Source organism: Meles meles, chromosome 4 (assembly GCF_922984935.1).
Source record: "Meles meles chromosome 4, mMelMel3.1 paternal haplotype, whole genome shotgun sequence".
Taxonomy (NCBI): Eukaryota; Metazoa; Chordata; class Mammalia; order Carnivora; family Mustelidae; genus Meles; species Meles meles.
Genome location: NC_060069.1, coordinates 152,392,855 through 152,411,553, shown reverse-complemented (window position 1 = coordinate 152,411,553; position 18,699 = coordinate 152,392,855). Strand labels below are relative to the sequence as shown.

Below are 18,699 nucleotides of genomic sequence, written 5' to 3'. Positions count from 1 at the left end.
CAACAGCGCTGGGAGAATGAGGAAGGGCCAGGGAGCTCCTTCACATCCGTCCTTCCTTGTGTTACTCCCTGTGTGAGCCCACCGCCTGTGCTGGAAACGAGGACAGGGAAGGGACGGGAAAGCGGGGGGATCTTTCAGTCCTTCCTCCTGCATCCATAAGACAAAGGTAGAGGGTGGTCACGAGTGTACAGTGCATGAGCAGGGTAGGAGTTGGGTCATTTCTGTAATCCCATAGACACGCTCAATGCTCCTATATTTGCAATTAAAACTGGCATCACCTGGGGCACCTGGGGGGCTCAGATGGTTGAGTGTCTGACTCTTGATTTCAGCTCAGATCTTGATCTCAGGGTTGTAAGATCGAGCCCCATATCGGGCTGCACGCTCAGTGCAGAGTCGGCTGGAGATGACCTCTCTCCCTCTACCCCTCTCTACCCAGCTGTCTCTCTAAAAAGAAACAAATAAACCTTTTAAAAAAATTGGCATCACCCCACATGAAGACAAACAGTGAAATCCACGCTAATAACTTCAAATGCTCATTTTCTCTACTCAGGACGGCATGGAGAGCAAATACAAACACCATGACAAGTTAGGAGAGAGACGGCAGAAGGAAGGAGAAGACTTCCTGTCTCAGTGCCTGTAACACATTCCCCCTGATTTCTGAGCAAGAGGCCCCCACGATCATTTCGCACCAGGCCCTGCCAATTATGCAGCTTATCCAGACTGAAATGACAGTGATTTTGGTCTTAGATTGAGTGGGGGCAGGTGACAAGGGGCGCAGAGCCCGGCGGAGGGGGAGGGCAGATGTGGCATGAGGGACAGGGAAGACGCGGCGATGACTCCAGGTTTGGAACTGGTGGTACGTCCATCAGGGAAATTCAGCTCTGGAACGCAGGCTCTGCGGGTCTCTTCCGCAGCACCTGTGGGCATCCGGCGGAGGGCTCCGGAGCAGACACTCCTGGAGGGTCCCTGGAGGTGGTGGCTGACGCCACGGGTAATGGCTGGTTGAAGAACCGTGGGCAGGGGCCGGTGGTGGAGGGGTGGGCGGGGGGCATGCAGACATTCAAGAATTCGAGAGGTGGGGCAACAAAGAAGGCTCCAGAAAGGAGTCTGACAGAAAGGGCCACAGAAGGAAGGGAAAGGCGCAAGGGGGCTGTGGGGAAGGGGCAGATATTAGAGAGTTGACCCAAGTGGGGTTCTGTTAGCTCGAGTGGCCGTGAGCAAAGTGCCCAGTCTCTCCTGGCATCAGGAGGGCACGTATACAACAAGGAGGGTCATGAGCAGTGACCCCAGAAGTGATCGCTTATGAGACGTGCTCAGGAGGTGCTCCCAGCTTCCGGTCCTTCCTCCACCGGTGGGGGCATCACTGTAACCTTCACATGGGATTCCCCTTACCCGTGTCTCTGCCTCCGGATTTCCTCTTTCCAAGGACACCGATCATATTAGTTTGCTGCCCCCCCCCACCCCAATAACCTTGTCTTAACTCCATTACTTCCACAAAGACTCTCTACCAGGGAGGTCCCGTTCTGAGGTAGCAGGGTTAGGACTTGGACACATCTTCCCAGTGGCAGGGGCGAGAGGGCATGATTCAACCCCTAAGTGCTCTCCCCAGAGTCAACTCTACACAAACATTCTCCTTTACTATAATTACTTCCATTCATTCTTGTTCCGTTCAAAGTTACAAGGAGGAAACCAATGAAGGACAGCTTGAGTTTGGGGAACCCACACGTGTTGTGGCCACGATCTCCATGACAACATGACGTCTCTCGAGCAGCACCCAGCTGCCCAGGGGAAGGTAAATATGTGAAGCAAGGAGGGGGAACAAAGAAAAAGGAACGACACATTCTGGTAATGAGCCAAAGACAACCCTGGGCAGAAACGCTCACAACAAAGCAGAGAGGGAAGGTCATTCACTGTCCTGGCTCTCCCAGAGCTGCCCAGGAGCCCACAGGAGGACAGGGACATAGGTGGACAGAAATAAACACCAGCCCCTCTTGACTTCAGGCGATACACTGTTCCCTACACGTGCATAGAAGGAAAACCAGATTTTGATAATTTATTTAAATAAGTAATAGGTGTAATCTGGGTGGTAAAAAGGTCTTGTGAGCCAGCAGCCAAATGAAGCATGTCTACTAACGGACTCAAGCAGCAGCGCTGATGTTCTTTGAAGCGGTGAGAGTCCTTGCATCTGATCTCGAGATAAGCCACAGGTAGTAAACAGAGTGAGTCATTGGAAGTGTCAAGCTGGGTTTCACCTTCCCAGAAGGTATTTCTGGGGTGAATCTCGAAGTCATCAACCCCAAAGGATGGAGCCGGGAGGTGAGTCAAAGCTTAGAAAGCGAGTGAGCGGGGGAAGGGAATCGTGGAAGTCATCGGTGGGGCAGCAGGGCGGCTCTCGGCAAAGCCAGGGGCAAGCAGTCTCTCCTCTGTGCCTCCCTCCCTAATCCAACCCCCCCAACCCCATGCTGTCCTGTCTCCTCATCCCAAGGCCAGGAGTCACACCGCCTTCTCTAGAGCCCTTCCCCTTGGCAAAGCTCCAGGTTCCAAAACCTTTCCATCTTCCCCTTCTCCTGCTCTAAGACCTGCTTATCCTGCATTGAAGACCCCCACAGCTTTGCTAGACACACTGCCCACGAAAAGGATCCAGGAACCCGAGTGCGTATGGCTGACACCGGCATGTGTAATCTACAAGAGGGCCACGCCCGCCTCCACCGGACATCAAAGCTCACTCCAGAGTCATGAGTGACGGGACACCACATTCCTCCCTGTGTGATGCCCTGAGAGCACAAGGTCACAGCAGTGATGGTCCTGCACAAATGCGTGAGAATAAAACCAAGAAGAAACATCAGACGGATCCAAACTCAGGACATCCTATAACGGAACTGTCTTGGAATCTTCACAAATGTTAGCATCAGGATAGATTAAGACTGAAGGACTGTTCCCAGGTCACAAGGACACTAAAGAGATGTAACAGCTGAAAAGAGCAGTGAGCTGGGATTTTCTTTTGCTCTAAAGTACATTAATGGGGACAGCCAGTGAAACCCGAATGAGTCTGTAGATTAGAAAACAGTATTTCGTTGGGTTAATCTCCTGATTTTGATCTCTGTTCTCGGTTAGGTAAGTCCCTGCTCCTGTGGGACACACAGAAGGGTTTAGGAGTAAAGGACATCTTGCTTGTGACATAGAAAGGAAAAAAGCAACTGTGATGAAATGGCAACATCTGGGGGATCTGAGTGAAGAGTGTAAAGGAAGGCTCTGTCCCATTCTTGCAAATGTTCTGTGTCTGGAAAAATAATAATAAGGAATTGACATTTAATAAACACACGGATTAAAAAGTGTGCAGTGCTTCCCCACTGGTCTCAGCCTTGGCTATACATCAGAGACATCTCAGGAGATTTAAAAATATTGATGAAAAATATAAAAAATATTGATTCCAGCCCAGAGATGCGCATTCGCTCAACCTGGGGCAAAGCTCCAGACATCAGTACACCCGAAAAGCTCCCCCAAGGTGACACTAGCAGCCCAGAGGAATGACAAAGAGCCTGCGGTATTGTCAAAGGGTGTGTGTGTGCTCTGAGCTGGGGTTCTTCTGAACCCCCTCAGCTCTGCGTGCCGTGAGAGCTGATCCTGGGAGCAACACGGTGACTCAAAATCAGAGCAGGGTGGTCCTGGGTCCAGTCTTGGTCCTGCCCCTAATAAGCTGGGAAGCATCCTGGCCAGTCCCTTACTGGTGCCCGACCTGCGTTCTCTCTCTTCTGGATGAGACCGACCAACCGCTGCCTCGAGGCAAAATGATTCAAGGACACTCGCCTCCCTGGGCCCCAGTGCCCTGAGGTGGGTTTACCCAGGTTGACAGGCCCAAATCCTTGTGACATCCAGGTGGCAGAAAAAGAAATGGGTAAGGAGGGTTGACCGACTTCTGGTATTGCTGGCAGGTTCGATCACAGTTTTTGTGACTCCCTGCCAGCTCCCCACCCCCTTCACGAGGACTGGAGTCTGAGAGGTTCTCAGGAAAGGTGCTGGAGGAGACAAGAGGACATTAGTCCTCCACTAAGTGACAGGGAGCAAGCGGGAGAGGCCGGGCTCCCAAAGGGCAACTGGCACCTGACACCGGCCCTTTCATGAGGCAGGCCTGACTGAGGCTCTGTGGGAAGAAGGTGCTAAGAAAGGCCTGAGGTTCTGTCCTGGTCCCAGATCTCAACCTCTGCCCTGCTCTCCACCCATTCCCTTCTGATACTGCAATGCTCAGGATGGCACCCCCCGCCACACACGGCTCCCGAGCACTTGAGACATCGTGGGTCAGAACTGAGATGTACTATGTCATAGGCACACTAGATTTCCAAGTGGTTGGGAGCCAAAAAGAACTGTGAACGTCTCATTAATAATTTTGAACGTATTGGGGCGCCTGGGTGGCTCCGTCGGTTAAGCATCTGCCTTCAGCTCAGGCCATGATCTCAGGGTCCTGGGACAGAGCCTCAAGGTCAGCGGCTAGGTCGGTTCAGCAGGGAGTCTGCTTCTCCCTCTCTCTCTGCCCCTCCCCCTGCTTGGGCCCGCTCTTGCGTGCTCTCACTCTCTCTCTCAAATAAATACATGAAAATCTGTAGGAAAAAAATTTTTTAACACATTTACTAATGTTGAATGATGATGCTATGGATACTTTGGGTTAAAAATAATTTACTATGGAAATTCATTTCACCTCTTTCTCTCACTATTTCCAATGCAGCTACTAGAATATTTAGTATTACACGTGGGTATCGCACCATACTTGTCTTGTACAGCTCTGTTCTGACGTCTCTGTGTTGTCCTTTGCAATGGGTCGCCCTGGTAGAATTATACGATGGTCTAACGGAGGAAGGGTTTGGTACGTGATAGCGTCAGCCCTGGACCCCAAAAGCCGTGTGAGAACTGCTAAAATTTTCCCTGTGGTTCTCAGGCTTCAGTGATTGCAGCCGATTTGCCCCACAGCCCACCGAAGTGCAGATATTGTCAGGTAATGCCCATTCCTTGCAGAGGTTTGAGCAACACATTGATAATTATATCAATTTACGTCCTAACACTCAACACTGTGATTTTAACCCAATCTATGAGACTGAACCACAAACATCTGGCATTCTTTTTTTAATTTGACATCCTTAAAGTAAAGCTTTCTATTAATATATTGGATCTTGTGTTTGCCCGCTCATGCTTCAGCTTCCTACAGAAAGAGAAGATGTAGGTGCTAAAGATAAATAGTACAGAGAAGACTCAAGTCTGCATTCCAGAAGGTTCCACAAGATTCCAGGGAACCCTTCCATTTGGGTTTGGTTTGCATGTCACTGACTGAATGCCTTCTAAGGATAAGAGTCCCTTCGCTTCTGTGTGCGTGTGTTTTAGCTACATGGACAGCAGTAATTAATTAAGACATTCCCTCTGCTCAAGACTTCGTCACACTAACAGGCCTGGGGCCATGGAGTGCTGAGGGGGTGCATCTGTCCTCTGTTTCTAGAGATGGATCTTCTTCTCCATGGTCGGATTTGATCCTGGACTCAGTCTGGTACAAGCCATGTTGTGTATAAAGTCTCCATGTTTAAAAATGAAAACAAACAAACAAGAAAAACCCCTAAATTTAGTGATTCTTTGGGTCCCTAAGTCCCTAAGGGACTTTTCTGGAAACCAGCAAGAAAAAAAACAGAGACTTTTTGCTGAGGTCTGGCGGTTGTGGGTATAGGACCCAAGTGACTGATATGGACATAAAGTCATTCCCATAACATGGATGGGAACGCTTGACAACATTGGGGAAAACTTTTCCAGCTCAGAAAATGACAACCTATTCATTGTTCAGGTGCATCTAGAGACCGAATACGATGCTTTGGTTCTGTCTTTTCTTTCTTTCTTTTTTTTTTTTTTTTACGTATAGTATATGATCCCTATGGCCAAGAGAAGGCAGAGACAGAGAGAATGAAACATGTACTCTATATTAAAATACATGTGTATTTTTTATAAAAATCACTGTTCATTGTTTAGTGTCCTGGGAAGGAAACAACTAGGAAAGAGCTTTTTCCTAATAACGTCTTCCTGCTTATTTTTGTAACATCAATACCCAGAAGTAAATATCAAATGCATGAGGCACTTGGGAAAATCAATAATGACTCTAGACCTACATTTCAAAAATTATATTGAAAAAAAGAAAAGTAAGATCCTGTAAGAGGATACTCTGAAAAAAATATACATATACCCATAAAGAGTTAGGTGGATAGTCAAAATCCGTCACATATATAAGCATGTACAGGTGTGTCTATGTATATATAAACACAAACATGCTTTTACTTTCATTGCAAGAAGCCATATTCATTTAAAAAAACATACCAGTCTTTGCTTCAGAACATGATGCCTTTTATAAAAAGGGTGTCGAGGGGAGGTGCTTTGATTTTCGTAGGTGAGCTGATTCTCAAAAACGCTAGTTCTATCACAGCACACGGGCAAGAAGGGGGCAATGAGCAAAGCCGTCCCGTTGGACGGCATTCTTACATCACCCACTTTAAAATTAAATCCGAAACAGAGTTCTGACAGGCCTGCTATTTTCTTCAGTGCCAACAGCTACACAATAGACCTTTTTTTTTTTTTTTTTTTTTTTTTTTTGGACAAAACTCTTCAAATGCCTGGAGATTCAGAGGTACTGAGTCACCAAACTGTACAAATACAGCACACCCCTTCCTCCTGGTGTCCCGTTCACCCCTTCGGAAACTCTACCACGTCTTCCTTGTTTGGCAGAAGGAAAGAATTTTCATTAGAGTTCCAACCTGTCTGAAAGAGGAGTGACTGGGAGGGTCAGGTCTGAAAGTGGGTGACCTTTGATCTGGTGGCCTCTGAGCTGCAGTGACAGTTGTCATTTCAGAGGGATCTGCTGGTTTTCCTCCTACCCGCCGTGGGCGCTACCGTGGCGCTCAGCCCCATGTCCACATGGCTTCACGTGCTCCCCGGTAAGGGTATGACATTCAGCACTGCACTGAGCAGTGTTGTTCTGGAATAACACTGCTCACCCAATTAGAGCTCTTAGAAACATCTTGGAACGCCGTAACACATTGCAACAGGCAGCACAGAGACGTGGACACAATGTTTCACAGACACATCCTTTGGGTATGACTGTGCCAGGAGCCTTCTGAACCCGGTGGGCAGTGGAGGGTGGGATGAGGGTAGCGCTGGTGGAGAGAGGGTGCAGCAGGGAGGAGGAGGAAAGGACGATGAGGCAGTGGGAGGTGACAAGGAAAAGCAGTTTTCACGACTTTCACTCTCTCTTTTAAAAATTCAAATCAGACTGTGCCCCCCGCCCCCCATGATTGCTTCACTGAGTTGTGAAATAATTGAGAGGCGTTGCAAATGCATCCTCGTGCTGCTAGTGAGCAACCGACTTCAAGTCTGAACACCTCCCCCGAGTGATATTTAATTTGACAGTAACGATAGCCAATGTGTGAGCTGGAAATCAGGAGGGCAGAAGGGCCAGGGGCACAGGCAAGTTCCCTAGAGGAAAGCGGTAGGGTGGGGAGCCACGGGCCTCGGGAAGGACCCCCACAGCGGCTGGATGTCCATTTCTTTGGCTTTCAAGAACTGGACACTTCTTGGTGGCTACAGGAGGCAAGCTGGCCTTGAAAAAGAGTGCCAAGAAGCCGTCTCTAGGATTTCCAGACTCATCTTCAGTGACTACGAATTTTCCCCACATTTATCAGATTCTGAACATGTAGAAAATAAAACGGGGACATGCCAGCTGGTGTAGCCCCGTGTTCCTCAAGTCCCGCGTGAGGACGGGATCATTCCTCATAGTGGAAGCTGTCTGAGCATCCTAGGAAGTTAAGTCATATCCCTGGCTCCCGTCACTAGACACAGGTAGCACCACACTAGTTGTGCGAATAAAATTTCCTCCAGACTTTGCCAAGTATCCCTGGGAGGGAGGGGATGAAATCTCCCTGGACTGAGAGCTGCTGGTTTAGACGAAACATTAGGGCAAGCTGAGTTTTCACCAGGTAAAAACAGTCAACTACTAGAAGGACCAGATGGCATTGGGGGTCAAGGTTGACAACCCCAAATAACATGCTTGGCTTGGACCAACCAGAGACAAACACAGAAGTCTGAGACCGGCAGGCTTATCACCTCAAAGCACCGACTTATGGCTATAGGCTAAATATGACTATTTAAAAAGAATTCTGGAGAGGGGGCACCTGGGGTGGCTCAGTCTGCTAAGCATCTGACTTGATTTCGGCTGAGGTCATGATCCCAGGGTCCTGAGATTGAGTCCAGCACTTAAGATTCTCTTTCTCCCTCTTAAGATTCTTAAGATTCTCTTTCTTCCTCTCCCTCCATCCCCTTCCCCCTCCACCACCACCACTTTCTAGATAGATAGACAGATAGATGCATAGATGGATAGATAGACAGACAGACAAATAGACAGACAGAATTATGGAGAAATAAAATCCTGGGCATCTAGCTTTAAAAAAAAAAAAAAAAGTAAATCAGAGAGAGGCATCCGCACTTGAACTTCAGGAGTTAAAGATGCCGAACAATCACTCAAGACCTGCCCAGTGGAATTCTCCACAGCGTGCCATGACCAGTTCCACACAGTGGGTCCTATAGCTCTGGGCCATCGAGACCACTTTTCATCCTGAGGCTGCAGACGGGGCGGTCTTTGCATTCTGTCTCACCTGTCCAAAAAGCATTTGGCGTTGCTACCTGTGGAAGGTGTGTTGTGTGGTTCAGGCCTTGGAGAATGGAGGAAGGAGTTTTTAAAAACACATACCCCTTAATGTCACTATCAAATTGGCAAAAAGAAGTGTGTAAGTCAGATCTGGGGTTGAGGTACATTTTTTTTTTCCCAGTAGAAAAGGGGCTATAAAATGGTATGTATTCCCTAAAGCGTTTCTCTCAAAAGCTGTACAAGCTGGTCTTCTCGATGAGATGGTGTCTTCTCATTTTCACCTGCTTCCCAACAAACAGACAGAGGGGACAGGGCTGGGGACCCAGATCTCTCCTGTCCCAGAGGACACTATGATGACTTATGATTTCTATACCTGAGAACTTCAGATGCTGGTGCACATAAAAAGAGAGAAAAATCTTCTGAGTCCAAAGAAGGAAAGGAAGAACTTGGTGGCACAGCGCTCTTCCCAGACTCTGAAACGCTGCTCTGTAGGCTGTCACGAGTATGCATCACACTGGCTCTGGCAGACAAAAAGGGTTATTTTATCCAGATTATTCCCCCACGTTGCAGGGGAAAAGGGACTCATTTGTAATCATCAAAGGAATGCTGACAGACTTGAAACGGGATTACATTCTATTATACTCATCCGAATTAAAGATTTGTTTTGGAGATCATTCTTAGGTTTCCTTCTCCCTGCTCCTCCGACCCCAAATGAGGCGATTTGTATTCATGAGACATCTGAGGCAGACATGAAATCAGACAGTTTGCAAACATACATTTCAGATTCAGTGGCCTGAGTTTTGAATTTAAATGTTGCCTGGTTCTCTGTGTGTGGAAAACTTGGCCCTCAGGTCAAAACTAGCCCCAAACATCACTTCATTCCCTAGCTTATAAATCCAGGAGAAATTCAGTTGGGGGGGGGAGCCTGAGTGAGCAAGTGGTATAGGTATCCAGAAATACAGGTATGGAAATGAAAAATTTATGCCCAGGCAGAATTGTCTGGTAGGTTCGAGAGCACACTGCTAAATCCTCAGCTCCATGTTCTGTGGTGTGGGTACCATTTGGAGAATGCCACCTGCCGAATCTACCATTCACCCTTCAAGCTATTTGTTCCTCTCTGTGCATGAACCCATTGACAAGGAAGCTTCCCCAGGACGGGGCTGACTCTTTAGGGTAGCTCTGTGTCAGTACTTCTGGTACTGGAAAGACTTGCACATTTCCTGTTCTTTGAAAACTCCTGTTGTATAGTCACTGTGGAACTGATGGCCACCTGGGGACCAAGCTTGGGTACCTCAGTCTGGAAGTCCTAAGACAGTGGGAGACCTCAATTGAGTAAAAAATCTGTCCCTTGGCTTTAGCTGCCAAAGGACAAGATATCTTTGAGAAATCTCTCTCCAGGCAAAGAAGATGGCACTCTCCAAGAAGGAAGACAGAGCAAGGAATATAGGTAAAGTGCCAACCTTTGTACCATTTCTTTTATTTATAACTCAGTCCTTCTTTCTAGACTCAGTGTCCTTCTCCACAAAGTACATCCCCTGGGAGTTCTTTCAGTAAGTGTTTATCAGTGGTAAACACAGCTTGATTTCATGCTCTTTTTTTTTAATATATGTTTTATAATCTCTACACTCTGTCTTGATAGTTTAGCTGGGTATATAGTTCTGCTCTGACAAGTTGTTCTGTTCTGTTTTGTTTTTCCAGAACCTGGAAATATATTTCACTGGCTTCTGGATTTCACTATTGTTGTTGCAAAGACTTTATAGATGACTTTCTCTCTCTCTCTCTCTCTCTGATTTTTTCCAAGACTGTCACTTTTGTATTAGTATTTTATAGTTTAAATATGCTAGGTATAAATTTATTTTTATTTATCTTGCTTGGGATGCTTCAATCTGAATCTTTCATTAATTCTTAAAGACAGATTCCAAGATATTATCACTTTGAGTATTGCCACTCTCTCAGGAATACTGATCCACTGTATGTTGAACCTTCATTCTATCCTCCACGTCTTGCAAACTTGTTTCCACGTTTTCTATGTCTTCACCTTTTTTTGCTGCATTCTAGATAATTTCCCCAGCTTTATGTTCCAGTTCATTGTTTCTCTATTCAGAGAAATTCAGAGAAATATCAGCAATATATGATCTATCCATTAAGCTTTAATGTCAATGAATACATTTTCATTAGTATAGTAGTATTAGTAGAGTTAACAGATATATTTTCTTGTGTTTCAAATATTTATAGCCTTTCATTCCTAAGTCATGTTTTAGACTTGCTCTTTTATTTGTTCTTCTGTTTTAGTTTTCCTCTGTTATTTATTAAGAACTCTGTTCTTTTTACTGCTGACTGTTGCTCAGAGAATGTAATTTCAGATTGTGTGTTCATAATCAGCAATATTTCATCAGTAGGAATCTTCTGGAGCTTGTGATGATGTCTTTATGTAGGGAGGATGTGCGTGCATGTGTGTGTGTGTGTGTGTGTGTGTGTTTTGCCAAGTATCCAGAAGCACAACAAATCTTGGACAATTTTGTTAGATTCTCAAATGAGGTTTCTTGGTAAAGATAATGTGAGCTTAAAACCCAGACTCTTGAAAAGGCAGGCTTGTGATTACATATTCTTGAGGGAGATTAATTTTCTCTCCAAACCTTAGCCCAGGCTGAGACAAGTTTTCTTGCCATTTTTCTTTGCAAGAAAATTGATTTGTTTCTCATCCACTTTTTAAATGAATGTTTAACCCTTCCAGGTCCCAGCTTTATAGGAAGATCTTTATTCCAGTTTCTCACTTTACATTGGTCTAATGCCACATCTCTTGCCTTTATGCACCTGTTAAATCCTGGTTGTAAAGATGATCAGAAGGTCCCAGTGTAACCACAGGGGCAGTTCCAGCTAACTTCTCCAGTTCTCTGATCCCTCTTCATGTTTGTTCCCTGTATATCCCCTATATATAGTCACTCAAGCATTTAAAGTGTGTCTGTTATATTTCACTCAGCAGCTCTAGATGTTTTGTTGGAGAAATAATTTAAATTACCAGTTCTATCATATTTCCAGAAATGGATTACAGATCTTATTCTGTATTCAGTTCCTTGGGACTATATAGTAAAACCTTTAGACAGGGTGTGGTGTGGACAATACCTTTATAGGTATTTTCCACATATTCTGGGAAAAACTTGGGTCTGGTGGATTAGGAAAAATATTACAGAAATGGCATGGCTTTAAACCACTGTATTTGTTTTTGTATTAGAGGAGCTGCCTGGGTTCAAGTCTCCCTAAATTATTTCACTTCCCTTTGCATCACTTCCCTTTCTTCAATATATTATCATAGCATCCATTTCACGGGTGGTAAGGATTAAATGAGATAATAAACATAAAGTTCTCAGAACAGTGCCTGGCACATGGTGCTGTAATGTGCTTGATACACTAATAGAATTTTCAACTCACCAACTTCTCTCACTTGTGCTAAGGCAAGCCACACCCAGCTGGACCAGAGTCTCAAATGAGATGGTGCACACATCGGGGTCAGCTAATGGGTTGCAGAATTAGGGGACCCCAGAGAGGAGGAGAGACTCAGAGAACAGACTAGAGTCACTTGGTCAGCCACTCTTCCCTTCTGAGATAGTCCTTCTAAGTCCTGGTGACCAAATACTAAAATCTTGGTGATTGCAGGATTTGTATTACTAAGAAAAGCTGTTTCCTTCCAGAATGATAAAAACACACCAGCTCATTAGAATAATGACTTGTATAATAAAACTTCAGAGATCCCTCACCTCTAGCTTCTAGGTCCATTACTTAGCTCAAATGACAAGCGTATGGATTTTGGAAACCAGTTAGTTGGTTCAAATCCTGCCTCTCAATTTTACTAGCAGGTGTGGAGCTGGGATAGACAGCAAGATAGGGAGCTGGGATAGGTAACAGGAGAGCACATTACTCCCAAAGTGGTGCCTTTTCAAGAATTTTAAAGATGTCAACAGGGTGCCTAAGACCAGTGACCTCCAAATTCTTAATATCATGAACCCCATTAGCAGAAACATTTTGGGAATACATCTCCAATATATGTACAAACCGTGTACTGTTCAGCTGTGGATTTTTATGTTAATTTTAAGCCAAATGTAACTCTTTTTTTTTTTTTTAAGATTGAAAAGGAACCAGTATGAATGAACAGAAGTTCTAACATTTTCCTCCTACATCTGCTGGATGGCCTCCTGTGTGCAGCCACTTTGGATGGACAGGGTGGAAAAGGTCCTGACGGGCAGAATGGGGCAAGGTCAGTCTACTCAGTGGGCAACTGATGCAGCTGTCATCACTCCACGAACCATCTAGAAAGTTTAGGCAGATTGTGACACCTTCCCCCCTCCCCGGCTTGCTCCCCACCCGCAGAGACCAAGCCGCCCCCCCCCCCAGGCTCATGTCAGAGTCTGCCCCTGCTCTGCATCCCAGCTGGGTGGTCTTGGGCAGGTCAGCTAACCCCTCTGGGGCTCGGTCCTCATCTGGAAATGAGGCTAATGCTGACTTCGTGGGGTGGCTATGAGTTGGAAATCAGATAACACCGTGTTCAATTAACTTTTACTCCCTGCCTTTCTGTCCCTTCCCCGAAACTGCTGCTAGGCTGCCCTTTCCAATAAAGTGCCTGGGAGAGCAGAGCCATCAATAACGGAGTCACTCGCAAGCCCAGACTCCTCTTCCCTGCTACGGAAAGAGCCAACAGAACACTTTCCAAATGCAGTTACTTCCCATGGAAACGGACTAGCAGTTTCAGACGCCTGTCTTCATCTCTCTTCTCCTGTGACAGCTGGGCGACCCCTTCAGACATTGGGCTTGTTTTTCTTTGGTTATGAGCTGGCTTTTCATCCCATAAAATCTGTGACGAGTAAAGACAGTCCCTGAATAAAAGGGCGATGTGACTAAGGCACGAGCAAATGCTGAACTCTGTATGTGCGTGCTGGGGTGCAGAGACAAATGGGTGGCTGGGAAAATACAGTCCCAGTCTCCCTGGTGGGGAGACTTGTGGGAGGGGTGGAGGGACACCCAATCACACCTGCGCACCCCTGAATGAACCCACGCACGTGGGAGGTAGTCCTGCCCTCTGAACGCAAGAGCAGTGCTTCTCAACTCTGGCTGTTCTGAGTTGCCTGGGAGCTTTCAAAATGATGCCAGTGCCTGGCTCCCCCAGCCGCAGACTGGTTATGCGAGAAGCCCTGGGGTGCTGCTTGAGCCTCCCCACATTGTTCAGACTGAAGCCATGCTCCTGTGCTGCCAGGGCGGAGAGCCACTGCTTATCTGAGCAGAACGGGAAGGTTCGTTCTCTCCTAAGTGAACAACTGTGTGCCTTCCATCAGGACCTGGTTCCCACCCCTGAGGCTTCAAGAGCAATTGACTTACCATTTTTCTACATTCCAAAATTCTTGGCCAGTGAAATAAGGAGCTAGGATTGGGTTTATGTGCTGGGCTGCAAATGATCTGGTAACATGGGCTACTGGTTTGCTTGGGGAGGGAGCAGGTGATCGGCCCAGACAACCCTTCCATCTTCAAGGTCTGGGGACGGTTTGGTACAAGGAAGACCTTAAAGGCTGCCCCGCTCGCCTTGTGTCTCATCTCCCTTCCCTTCTGCTTCCCACATTCACCATTATGTGCTCCAGGGTGAAACCAAATGTGTGGCTCAAGCCTACTCTGTCAAAAGTGTAGAGTTTTCCAGGACTCCGAGTGGGAACTAGAACAATTTTCCAGCCCTTCCCTCCCTCCATCCCTCTCCATCCTTCTCAACAAGCCCATCAATCTCTCTGAACTTCTTTGAGAAGAAAGAAAAGAAAGAAAGAGGGTACACAAGGAGACCAGAGATGCTGCTGCTGGCCTTCAGCAGAGAGACACGGGGAGAAAAATCACCAAGAAAAAACAAAAATGAACAAGACCCGAGAAACCGAACTCAGCCAAATAAGTTTGAGAGACACACTGGAACATCGCTCTTCAAAGCAGGACAAAATGTGGAAGATCCTTTGCTTTCTATGGCCGGAAACCAAGATGGCATCGCTCCCTCCTCTCAGCCCTCATCCCTGCCTTGTTCTTTGAACAATGATGACACTGACATTACACTTCTGTTTGGGAAAAAAAAAAAAATCAATGATCAATGCGGACCTCTCTGGCCAAATCCCCGATTTGGGAATGAAGTAAAACAAACAAACAAACAAACAAAAAAACAAAACAACAACAACAACAACAAAACAGAACTCCATCCCAAGGAGGAAAACGTTTGAAAGCCAAATGTATTTGAGTATGGGATTAAGGATCATAGGCACTGGTTTTGGATGAACTGTTCTTGTCTTCCTGGGATATGTTTTTAATGCAGTGATGATAGCCTTCCAGTGGCTGCTGGCAGCATCTCAGTATCTCCAGGGATGAGAGGGAAGGGGTGTTTGGGAAGCCTTTTTCCCAGCAGGCTTGGAGGTGATTAGCACAAGTCACGAGCATGAAGGGGGAGGAGGAGGCCACGATGCAGCCCCTGGCTTATTAAGAGTGAGATCTGATGCTGGAATCCTCAAAGAAAAAAAAAAAAATCAATGACCCAGGAAAACTACACCAGCTGACAGCCCCAGGAAAAGGCTCAAGGAAGAGTTGCAAAGAAGAGAAAGGCTTAAGTAACTTTCCAAAACTCTGCTCTGTTAATGTGGGAGGCCCTATACTGTACACACAATGGCTGGGACCCCTGACATTCTGGTACTTTTTTTTCATGTGGAAACACCATCCTTCCTCCATCCCCTTCTTCCCAGGGCAAAGGGCTCCCAAGTCCCCCTCACCCACCCACCCCCCAGCTTCAGTTTTTGATGTTTCCCTTGTTTAGAGAAAAAAGTACTATCTGCATTGTCGAAGGCTGCTCCCCAGCGCTGGGCAATTCTTGTAAGGCTCTGTGGGGAAACGGGGGGCACTATCTCCTTACAGACCTCTGGTTTCTAATGACTCCCAGTTTATAAAAAAGAGCAGGATCACCTGTCCCCGGGAAGGTGGGCATCAGGGTTTGAGGCCCCCAGGGTGGGGGAGGGGATTTTGGAATTACATGATGGGATCCACGCTTTGACTAAAGCAGTCGAATGAACCCTCAGATGGTCACCTCTGGAGCTTGGGAATTTTTCTCAATGCTGTATATTACAGAGTTAGGGGGTCCTTAAAGGTTTCGAGTCCAACCAATCAACTTTGAAAGACTCTCTCTTTCTCTCTGACCCTTCTCTCATGTTTCCCCTATGCCGCACAATATAGCATCCAGATTTAAACTTGAATGTGTCTGTGCTTTGGGAGGATGTAATTTTTTTTCCTTTCTTCTCCCAAAAAGGCTCCCTGACACTCTCTCCCTAGCCCTCAGATCCCTGAGGAGCAAGGCTGATCAGAGTTAAAATGGAGGCTGCTTGTGGACCACTTGGCCAAATCACCACTTCCCAGCGGCGCAGGGAGTTTTAAACCCTGGAATTCAGGTTCACACCGAAAGCAGAAGGAAATACCTCTTTTTATCGTTTACTGTCATTTAGAAGAACATGAATCAAAATATCCATTTCCCTTAGGACGTGGCATCCCTGTTGGATAGCTTCAACACGCCTTCTAGAACGGTCGCTACATACAGACAATTCCAAACGTGGGTGGTAACCTACAGACGGCAGCAAACACTGCAACTGTTTCACTAAAGAAACAAACTCCAAGTGTCTATAATCTGTGAAAACAATCTAATGGTTACACCGCAATTTACCTAAAGCAATATTTGTTCAGTTGCAGTGATGTCACGAAAAAAAAAAAAAAGGTTTGTCAGGTTTCAATGCTTTCTCCACAATATTCAGAGGTAGAGGGTGGCAGATTCAGAACTGCTTTCCATAGCTTAAATCAGCAAATACGGAACTTTTCTAACAGCCAAGAAAGTTCTGTTACGAAAAAAAAAAAGTCAATAGCACTTGAAAAGCATTTCCCTAGGACATTTACTGCAGCATTCTGACCCCACAGTGCTCAATTTTAAGGATCGCAGTTTGCCTGCCAAATAGGCATATCTTGGCTCCCTTTGCTAGGTAGAAACACTGCCTTGATATTAAATATTCAAAGCAAAGAACCTCTGACCTAAGGGCTCTCAGCTAACAATGACATTCTCTGTAAGTAAACTAGAAACCCAGCTCAGCCCCTGGTTTGCCAGTGTTCGCTGCCACGTACCAGTCTACTGCAGAGCAGGGGGAGAAGTGACTCCATTTACCATGATTCCATTGCAAAGGACCCTGCCTGCAAAAGCTCAGACTTGGCAGAAGATCCCTGGAGAAGGGGGAGAGTGGGGTTCAGAGCTGCCCCCTGGGCTGGACAGGGGCTGGGAAAGGGTGAAGGCCTCCAACTTGACCAGAGGGAGACCCAGGTCTGTTAAGCAAGTGCAGCCGTAAAACAAGAATGTGGCCCCACCAGCCTCCATCAACCCAGAAACTTCTCTCACTTCGTGGAGCCACACCTACTACCCCAAAACTGAGATCAACTGCGGGAGCTTTGGTGTGAGTCTCCCTCCGCAAAGAAAAGTCTCACCGTCTACTGGGAGGAGGGAGTCATTATTTTATGTAAAGGAGACTGGGACTGGAGGGGGAAGGGGGGCGCTGGTACCTTTTGGCGGTAAAGTCAAGACCCTCCCCCACGCCCCAGTCTCTGTTCTGCGAACTTCTGCTCATCTGGCACACGGACCTGCCGGCCGGCTTCCCTCCCTGCCTGCCCGCGCAGACTTCAGGTCAGACGTCCCTCGGGCTAGTCTCCATACATGGGCACCCGCGAGGCTGGCTGGGGCGCACCCGGACCAGGCGCGTGGCAAACGAAGCGCAGCTCCGCGGACCAGCACGTGTAATGTACAGCGCTGGGCGCGGCTCAGGGCTTAGGAGCCTCCAGAGGACACTTATCCGTCAGAGTCGGGTCCCTGATGCCAGGAGCCGATGATGGGAAATTGACGAGGTAAACAGCAGGGCGAGAAACTCCCAAGAGGTTACCCACCCTTTCTTGGTCACCTCTATGTCAAAGGCTCACACCAGGCAAGAAAGCTGGCTATAAGCGTGCCTCAACGTCAATCCAACCCGGCTGTGCCCCCTCGGGCGGCTGCCCCCAGCCGAGGGCTCACCTGGGCGCACTGTGGCGCGGGGGTGCGCAGGGCGAGGGAGGTTGCTTCTTACCAGAGAAGTCCGTGAGCGCTGCGATCTCTTTGGAACAGACCAGGACAGTGCAGTAGAAGAGGCGGAGGAGCTGCCCGGGAGGTTCTACCTGCCTGCGGGGTCCAGGATGCTGCGCGGGCTGCGGCGCGGGCGGCGGGCGCGCGTGTCCAGGCAGAAGCATGGTGCCCCGCGCGACCTAGCGGGGGCGCGGGCCCGGGGCGCGATGGGGGTCCCTAGGCAGAGGGCAGCGTCACATGGCGGGGCGAGTCGTTGGCCTGCGGCTCCGCGGCCCCCCGCCACCTCCCGGCTCAGGCTGCCAGAGCCTGTTCCCAGCGCAGGCCAGCCCGGGCTCCCCAGCAAAGGGGAGGGGGCGGAGAAGTGGGGCGGGGCGAGGAGCCCCGGGAAGGATCCGCGTAGTTTCCCCGAGAGGAAATCTCCGCTGCCTCCCCGCGGGAGGAAACGAGGGGGGCCGAAGGGAAAGTGCAGCCTTCGCGCGCCCGGCGGCTGCGGGGGCTGGTCCCTGGCGAGCTGCCCGCCGCGGAGGGCGCCCCCAACAGCGCACGAAGGACCGCGCAACTTGAGCGCCTTTCACGCCTGGGTCCCCGCCCCGGAGACGGCCCGGCACCCCTGGCCCGGCCCGCGCTGGCCCGGCGCCAGCCTCGCCCTGGCTGCGGGAGGAGAGCGGCCGGTGCCCGTGACGCACTTTGGAGCCAGCGCCGCGCATTGAGCCCAAGAGCCTCCGGGACCGGGCGGAGGCAAGGGACGTGGGAAGGTGGAGTCCTGGAGGTGTAGGACCCCAGCACTGACGTCCCCGCGACCTGCGTCGCTTCTCGTGTGGAATCACCAAGCACGCAGTTATCCCCATTTCACGGAGGAAGAGACTGAGGCCCCGCGCTTTGCCCAAGCTAACGC

General features: G+C 48.3%; 1 protein-coding gene across 5 annotated transcripts in view; it reads right to left on the bottom strand.

Moving 5' to 3' along the window:
* Nucleotides 1–18,290, bottom strand: part of EVA1C (eva-1 homolog C) — a 69,566-nt gene extending 51,276 nt beyond the window's left edge. For 2 of the 5 annotated variants that reach the window (XM_046002274.1, XM_046002278.1), the window contains exon 1: nt 17,809–18,282. In XM_046002274.1, the coding sequence (XP_045858230.1) occupies nt 17,809–17,968 (160 nt within the window). In that variant the 5' untranslated portion in view covers nt 17,969–18,282. Of the gene's footprint in view, nt 1–17,808 lie in introns of all 5 variants that reach the window. The other 3 variants (XM_046002277.1, XM_046002276.1, XM_046002275.1) reach the window with 3 other exon arrangements.
* Between the last annotated feature and the right edge of the window lie 409 nt (nt 18,291–18,699).